A 9,166-nucleotide genomic window follows, 5' to 3' on the forward strand; every position below is an offset into this window, starting at 1 on the left:
CCACCAATCTTTTGAATTGGGGGGGAGTGGGGTGGGGGGTGGGGGGCAGCAGCCAATGCACGGGAGATTTCTAATTTTGCCAGCGAGGTCTTGGCCGACGGGTTTGTGACGGAGCGGTCTGGATGAGCGGAGAACGGGGCGAGCTGGAGAGCAAGAGCTGTTGCTCTAATGGTCTTGGCGGTTAAAGGCCTGGGTGCTCCTCTTTCAATAAGGTTTTCAGAGCGTGTTCTGAGATAAAAAAAAAATTAGCATCAAGAGCATGTATTAATTAACCTGCTTTTTTATTTCTCATTTAATTTTATGGGGCAACTAAACTAAAACATTGGTTTTCTTTTTCTTTTCTTTTTCCTCCAATGTATTTCCTTGCCTCGGTTTCGTCAAACTTTGAAATGCGTACCTTCCTCTGCTCTTGTCATGTTTTGTCTTTAAAGTGCACTGTTTGAGTCTTTTTAACAAATTTCCGTTACAGTGATGAGCTTGACATCCAGAGTACAGTGCATTTTCATCTCCTTTTACATCGCACATCAATGCCATCTGCAGGAGTGCGGGGACGGAATCGTCTGCTTTATACTGACTTTTGTTTTTACTCCCCATCACCTGCTGTGCTCCCCCGAATTTCCAAGAAAACATTCCCCTTTCCCTCCCATGTAACTGCATGATCAGTTCCTGATGTAAGGAGCAGGTTGACACAGATGAGCAACAGACGAGAGAGAGAATGGGGGGGTGTTCAGGGGGTGGGGTTTGCAAGCTCCGTGCTCGTGCTGATGATTTCTATCCTGCATTGGAAGTGGCACATTGATGCAGTCAAATTAATGTGACTGCCTTCAACTTTTCCCTTTTTTCCATCCCTCTCCTCCTTTACCCTCAGGCTTTTTAATTTTCGCTGGTTCTTCCCATGGCTTCCGTCCATCCTGGAGACAGATGCACCATAGGCACTTTAAAGCGCCGTAGTGTATACATTATTCATATCACTCCACAAAAGGTGCTCATTAAACTTTACATGGCCAATGGAGTCGGCAGCCATAGGTTGAAAGTGTTGCCCATATCACAAATGTCACAGTGGATTGACAGAGAAAGGAGCGAGAGCGTAGCTGGGGTTTGATTTGAAGATGGCTTTGATTTAACTCCGGGCTTATTTGCATCCAGCTTTATCCATCCTCCATTTCCAGTTCACCATCTATTCTCTCTTGGGCCCATGACTTGTATATCTGAGTTGCACACAGAAGTATACTGGAATATGAATTCAGTTTTTTATGTAAAAAATCAAATTTAAATAATTAAAAAAAGACAGTTTTTATTTAAGATTATGACATATAAATTTGAACGTTTTGCCAAGCATGATGCATACAGAACAATATGATAAAGCAGGAAGCAGCAGGTCTATAAAGTGCAGGAGGTTTGATGTGTGTATGCGCGTATGCATAAACTCCACATACAGTAATTCAAAATCAAATGCATCTTTAAATCGAAACCCCAGCAGTGTCTCTCACAACACAAACAAGCTGCCATGGAGGGCCCTTTGGGTAAGACCTACACGCTTTGCTTTTCCTTAGCCCAGGTCTCTATAGAGCGTTCATCCCTTAATAATACAACACTTAACCCTCCCTTATTGTCCATAAAAGGCTTGGCTGGCAGGTACAGTAAGCTGGTGGGACTAACAAAAGCCTGGTGCCGAGCTGAGAAAAACATCCACACAGGGAAATGAGCTGTCATTACAGTAGCAAGGCAGCACTCAGGCACTTCTCTGTATGTGCTCATCTCTTCTGCTCGCTACCCCCAAGGTCCTCTACTGCTCATAAATACATAATTACGCCCACCGCCCGCCATGATGATTTCTGTTTTCATCAGCTGTCAGAAATGACCTGAATTACCCATCACTGTTTGACCCAAATGCAGCCGTCAGATATGTTAATCACAGCTTACATAACCACTCAGCCCTCTTTCCACCGACTTAAACCGCGAGTATGTGTGCGCTCGACAAACCCCTTTAAATAGCACCTGTCACCGACGCGACAAAACACATAAAATAAAATAAAAAAAACAAATAAAAGACGTTTAAAAGTCAAGGTGAGGTATTTTGCGTCCGTGAATTAACCTTGACTTTGACGTCTCTCAGCGGGAGGCGTGCTGAGCTGTGCGTTCTTAATGTTCAACATGACGGAGAAGACAGAAAAGGCTGATGTCCCTGAAAGCTCTGACCCGAACCCATCCAATATGCAGAACGAGGAGGGAGAAAACAAGAGTAATGTTTTGTTGACTACTGTTTTCTTTTTATTTTTCTGCCTTTCTAGAAACATTTTGACAGTGGTAATTAAATATGTATTTATGTAGAAATTGTCAAGATAGTTTAAATGAAGTAAACAGTTCTGTTATAATAGCTCCAACAACGAATACTACACATATTCCACTGGAGCCGTTCGAATACTGACTTTATTCATGACTGTGGTATAAAAAAAAAAGAAATAATAAATCTGCCATGCAGTGTACTAGACAGACCCCTTCGGACATCTTTAGTCGAGCAGTCTTCTCCTGATGTTTCATGTTGTGTCTCACGCCGCACCATAACCTGACTTGAGTGTTTTAAAGTCAAGTGTGTTTGACATTTCCGAGTTTGAACCCATGTACCCACGTCCAAGAAGACGGTTATCCTCACTCAAAACATGACTGAGGTCACCGTGGGATTTGTAGGTACAATGCTGCAGACCGGTGGCATTAATATTTCGCTATAGCACGGCTATAGAACAAATCCTGAATAAGAATTTACATCAATATATTATGACAAAATTATGTTCCTTTTTCAAGTCCACATAAATTCATAGCCGGCGGTTATTTGCATTATGGGTAAGATGTTTGCATAGTGTAACTAACTGATCATTTTGTAAAAATACCAGTCGCTCAAGTACATTACATTATCTTACACTTATATCTGATGTGTGTGCTCGTGATTAAGCGGGACTTAATCGGCTCATCAGGAGTAATATACATGTACGAATGTTTGCTGTCAGGGCAAAAGCGTCACGGCAACAAGTTACAGTAAAAAAGGCTTCTTGCGGTGTTATCTCATTAGCGGTAATTATAACAGATATCATCCTGAATTATTGTGCGAGCCAACATATCCCCGAGCAAAAGTCCTTCCCCCAGCCCAACGCCTGTTTCCACATAACACTGGGTAGATTTCGCCCTGCCATCTTTTCTTTGCATAAACAGTGCCTGCAGTCAGAGTCTGCTCTGATCAAAGGGACAAATCTATCCAGGAGCAATCAGGTTGCTGCGCTAGCCCGGGCTGCTGACAACTCCAGGCTCTTTGATCAGAAATACATCATCTTCAGCAGGCTGCCTGCCTGGGTGCCTTTGTCTGGGGCCAGGAAATAGGGGAAGTGATAGCTCCCTCTTGGTGCTCCTCTTCGTTGCGCGCCTTTTGGCAGGCAAGATGAAAGCTACCCCAATTATAAGTGAAAATACCCCCAGTGAACTCAGCTGAGCTTCTAGGGTGTAGCTAGAGCCACCGCCCCCCCTTCATATCATCACTAAATCTCTATACGCCGTCTATGCATGATGGTACAAAAGATATTGTCAATTTCTCTTTTCTCTTCCCCTGTCTTTCTCGGTGAAATGAGACTTTGGTTGAGATAGTGCGCCAGTGCAATTGAGGTCACATCCAAAAGCATCGGTCTCCCTCCTCCCAATTTAGTAACTGCAGTTCTAATAACATGGGCTTGTCGGCAAGGAAAAAGAAAAGTGAATGTCTGGGCCTCTCAGCACACCACCTCGCTCCCCTCCCCTCCCCTCCCCTGCTTTCAACCCCTCCACTGTGAGCTAAAGCACATTTTTTCCCTCCAACTCATCTTCAAGAGGTGGAACAGGAGATGTTGAATGATGGACAGGTGTGCAGGCATTGTGCTGTTCTGCTCTGCACTGAAGGAGATCATTGATTTGCATTACAGTCCCACACATAAAACACAACCCCACACACACACACACAAAACCCCATCCACATCTTACTGTTTCACCCCTATGACTGCACCGCCTCCCACATGGCGGCCCACACCACTGCTCCTAATCAACGGGAGAATGTTTATCTCACTTCCTGTCTTTTATAGGGGTGGAGTGTTATCTCCGGCTTCTGGTACCACCTCACCTGGGCTGACCTGAGAGGGAAAGCTATCATGCCTCAGTGCAGACTTTACAAGCCCGGCGCAGATGATTTCAAAACCATACATTACCTCGCGGAGAATATACATCTCCATGTAGTAAATGAGGGTTATTGCGGGGGGGACTTAACCTTTTCTCGCTGTCACGCTCGGCTCATATCTCGGCTCAAACAATTCAAACCAATTTCACTTTGAATATATTACCCAAACTGTTTTTTTATTGTTTTTTCTTCTTCTTACTTGAAACACATAGGGAGGAAAAAAACAAAAACACTCAGGGGAGCCGATGCCGCTTAAAGGTGTAATCCCCCTGCGTCAACAGTCTCAGGGGCATATCAGGTGTCTTTAAGCTCATCCACCTGTCAGGGAGCTCTCCCAGCAATTACACATCTGTCAAGTGTCACCTATCACAGCTCTCACTGACAAGGGTTATGTCAAGCAGTCAGCCATTACGTCGGCCCAAATGGAGTCTGCATTGTTTAGAGCCAGCAGGAAGTGGCCATGGCATGGAAGAGCGAGCAGGGTCTCCACAGTGTGACTGGGAAGCCGGGCTAACTTTTAGTTTGGGAGATGGAGGAGAGGGGAGGGGGGTTGGTTCTGTCCAGATCTCTGTTCTTGCGTCTCCTCGTATTTCTCAGAGCTCAAATGGCAGCAAGTGTGTTTTCTTTTTTCTTTTTTTCTTTTTTGTTCGTTAACGCCGAGCCTCGAGACCCATCCGGGCTGGTTAAATCTTTTCCCAGGGCAATGGCTTTTATATGCATGAGCTTGATTTGACCTGTCTCCAGGCTGTGAGGAGGGTTATGCTAAAGAGAAAATCAGGCAGAATATTAAATATGATATCGGGTTGAGCCTTATCACATGCTTTAATATTGTCAGTCCTGTTGCCACAAGATGTGTGTGTGTGTGTGTGTGTGTGTGTGTGTGTGTGTGTGTGTGTGTGTGTGTGTGTGTGTGTGTGTGTGTGTGTGTGTGTGTGTGTGTGTGTGTGTGTGTGTGTGTGTGTGTGTGTGTGTGTGTGTTTGTGGTTTTAATTTCCCTCTACGAAGTTAATTTTGTCCTGTGGTGGATGAAACACACTTTAAACACATAAATACAACAGGCTCTCATTAGCTAGTTTTATGATGAACTTAAAGCAATAGATTGTCAATTTGTGAAATGTGTTTATTTGTTTTCTGATCAACATTTAGATGAAAGATTGACACCAGTCCAGTGAATATGAGGCTACAGCCAGCAACCAGTTAGCTTAGCTTAGCATAAGGACTGGAAGCAGAGGGACTGGAAGCATGGCTCTGTTCAGAAATGAGAGAATCCTTCACAAGCACTTTAAACTCTTATCAATTGACAAATGATGATTTCTTTGTTGTTTTATATGTACGGAACAACACCAGAACATTTTTTGCAATTTTACTTGGGTTATGTTCCAGATCTATTTCTTATTTACCAGCTGTGACTTAGAAAGCCAGTGAATTTGCGTATTTCCCAAAATGTTGACCTCTGAAAAAGCTCCAAACTGGTCATGGGAGATTGCTGTTTGCAGGATCCTGATCAAATCGATCTAAGATAAAAATAAATATATATATAATAATAATTAGAGCAATCCTTCTTTTTGCAGCAGAAAGCCACAGCTCAACACTTTGTACCTTAGTTTGACTTCATTACGTTTTGTTACATGTAGCGGAAAATGGGCATATCTCAAAAACCATAAAATGTACATAGTTAATTTAACTTATGGAGTCTGATTAAATACATTTTTCATGTTTCTATATTCAGAAAACGTATAGATCTGTATGTTGTATTTGTTTACTTCGCAAAATCTGATGAAAAACCATGTCTAATTTATTACAAACTTTAATGCTTTTATCATTTATTATGGTTTATATAAACCTTTAGCTGAGTTTGTACAGAGTTTAGTGATTTAAAGTATTTGAAGGTACTCCAAGAAATGAGATCACAGCAGGATTAAAATACCAGAGACACTGGAGGACCATCTCACTTGCAGAGTTCAAACAGTTAAATACTAACACACTTCACTCCTCCTCTGCATAATATCTGAATAGACATCTTTTTAACACTGCTGACCATGGACTTAGAATCCTATAAGGTTTTTAAGCAGTTTTTAAGGTCTTAAAAAAAAAAAGCTCCTTCTGAACACGTCTCAGCCCTCTTCAATATTTGAGTGTATTTCTAGTGTGAGATGCTCATCAGATCGTGTCTCGTATGTGTGGCCGGTTGTAATGGCCGTTAACACCCCGGCCCTTTGTTGCTCTCTCAACTGAATTTTGTATCACAGGTGCTATGCTCGGTGTTAAAAGCTTGCAAGTAGAGGAAAGAAAGATTGAATCTGGGTCACTTTAATGCTCTCGTCCGTCACACCACTACATCTCCTCAGGCCTGAGACGTAAGGCACATTGTCAAGTATTAATGAAGAAAACGTCCCTGTAGGGCTTGTGTTTGTCAAACCAAATTACATACATTCACTTGGAAAGGTGAGGATTAATCTTTCAAATCCCTTCTGGATGTGTAGGATGCACCATACAGTCCCACACTGAAAATAACCCCCCTGACGCTGACGCGAATTGGCTGAGCAGAAGCATTGTGCTGTTGTAGTATACATACTGCAGGACGTGATGCCAGTAAACTAGTGAATATGCTGACAGCAATACACGGACCTCTGTAGCTGCAGCAGCTGGTAAATATGCACACACTTAAACAACAAAATAACTGGGACAGAATGTATTCAAGCAGTACGCCACTGTTTGGCGTTTTCATTATTGGGCTTTCCAGTTTTGGGCCTTTTCATTGAATGAATAATTCTGACTGGGGATTTAAAAAAAATTGCGAGAATAAACATAACAGAGGGGAAATAGTCAATTTAAAATAATAAGACGAAAAATGAGCGAACCTGCTTGACAATAGTGTCTTGCTCAGGTGTTCATCCAGCAGCAGTTCTTTTATTTGGGCTTTTAACGCAAGGAAATGTTTCTTTTATATTTATTATGATCATATGAGCAAAGAGTGCATGAAAAACCATCAGACCCGCTCATGTAAAACAACCAAACAAACAAATTGTTGCACAGCCGACGATGTGTCAATCGCTCTGTGTTTTTCTGGCAAAAATGGACTGTTTCATAAACCACTTCATATCGATGGTTGAAGCATTTGTCACTTGTGTTTCTTTCGTTTTTTGTTTTTTGGGATTTGGGCAAAATTCGAAAATAATCCTCCGTCAATTAAATGCCATTGATAGTACAGACACAGACCTGCTGTGAGAACAGCAAAGCAATCCACATCCTCGCTCATTTATGGGGGGGATTTGGTCTACCATGGGAAAGAAGCACTGAAGGTGGATCTGCAGAATCCGCACCCCCCCCCCTTCCGCCCCTTCTCTCGCTCGTGCTAGTGTCTTGCTGAGATTTAAATAAGCCTAAAGATTACTTGAGGGCCTTTAAATGCAAATTTGGGTGAGTGTGCAAAGCCCCTCCTGTAAACCTCAGCCTTATCATTTGCCTCCCAGATTAGGGCCTGTCTGAGATGGGAAGCTGCCTCCAGGCCCCCCAATAAGCTGCAGGCCAGGGGCCACTCCTCAGAGAGAGGGATGGATGGAGAGGGAAGGAGCCTGCTATGGATATGTGTGCCAAGGTCAGTGGTGGCTGCACTCACAATAATCAGCAAGTATCAAGAGATTTACATCTGCAGGTTTTCTTATCTCACTGTGTGTGTGTGTGTGTGTGTGTGTGTGTGTGTGTGTGTGTGTGTGTGTGTGTGTGTGTGTGTGTGTGTGTTGTTACTTCCTCCAAACACAACCACAGTACATCCAGTCATAAGGGCTCTGAGCCAGGATCTCTGACAGATTAGGCAATAATCAATTAACAAATTAAGAAAAAGTCAGCATAACTACCTTGTATCCCATGTATTATAAAGCACTTTGATGTGTAGCTACAGTGACTGGCCCACTTTTTCGGGGGGGAGTAACAGATGTTGGAAATGGCTTTGAGAGGTATATTGGCTCTGAGGAAATTTCAAGAGTATTTATGGTCGGAGACATGAAAGGGTCCTGGCTTGTGGATGCATTTATATTTGAATGGCACCCACTTCATTACTTAATGATTTGAAAAGGCTGTTAGGGAGCTGAGCCCGAGCCAACGAACCCATGACCCTGCTGAGTCAATGTGCTAAACAGACACAGGCTCTGCTTCAGGCGCTTCAGCACTTCTCGCACCATGGAAATATGACATGTGCCTACAGCTCTTCATTACACCAGATTAAAAAACACTGATTCGTGCAATAACCACAGATCAAATCAATTGCCTGTGCAGTTAAAGGGACAACTTTGGTGACAGATTCCCAGGGAACTCACTGCAGTTCTCCTCAGCTGAGTTTTATAGCACCGTTTGGGTTTTCCACCCTCAACTTTCTGCTGCTCTTGTAGAGCTGTTGACATTAGCATTCAGCTCAAAGCGCTGTTGTACCAAAGAAGTGTCTTGTACTGATTTATTTGACATAACAACTTGTATATTATAGCCAGAAACCGAACCCGTGAAACTGAAAATGTTGAGTGAGTGAAAAACACCCAACAATTGTATTGGTGCTCTGAGGGTTTGAAACTGTTCCTGTCACAGCTGTCTTCACCTCACATTAAAGGAATATAAAATAACCTTTGAGGCTGTAACTTTGAAATCCTAATTTACTTACTTTATATTTCAAGAGTTTTCCTGTTTCAATACGGAGTTGTCTTGGAGCCAGCTTCTACCAGCCGTTACTGGAACTGCTCCTTAAGGCAATTCTGCACTGGCTTCTGTGGCGAGCTGTAATGGTTACTGTTGCTGCTAAGCAGTATGACTCAAGCAGTTATGTTGCTCAAGGGCACTACCCATAGTAGTTATTTGGGAGTGTGCATTTATTTCCCTGCTCTGATGTTTCTAGGTTGGATTTCCATGCCCCTAATTCTCTAACCACCAGCTTGCAAAGGTCTCGCAGAGCTATCCCTCTTCCTACTTATCAGAGTATCTCGAGCG

The 9,166-nt window shown here is 42.9% G+C and overlaps 1 protein-coding gene across 1 annotated transcript in view; it reads left to right on the forward strand.

The window, feature by feature from the left end:
- LOC118116490 (doublecortin domain-containing protein 2) overlaps nucleotides 1-8,741 on the forward strand; it is an 88,455-nt gene extending 79,714 nt beyond the window's left edge. The window contains exons 11-12 of the mRNA XM_035168215.2: nucleotides 7,666-7,790; nucleotides 7,961-8,741. Of these exons, the coding sequence (XP_035024106.1) occupies nucleotides 7,666-7,670 (5 nt within the window). The 3' untranslated portion in view covers nucleotides 7,671-7,790; nucleotides 7,961-8,741. The remainder of the gene's footprint in view (nucleotides 1-7,665; nucleotides 7,791-7,960) is intronic.
- The last annotated feature ends 425 nt before the right edge of the window (nucleotides 8,742-9,166 follow it).

Source organism: Hippoglossus stenolepis, chromosome 10 (genome assembly GCF_022539355.2).
Source record: "Hippoglossus stenolepis isolate QCI-W04-F060 chromosome 10, HSTE1.2, whole genome shotgun sequence".
NCBI lineage: Eukaryota > Metazoa > Chordata > Actinopteri > Pleuronectiformes > Pleuronectidae > Hippoglossus > Hippoglossus stenolepis.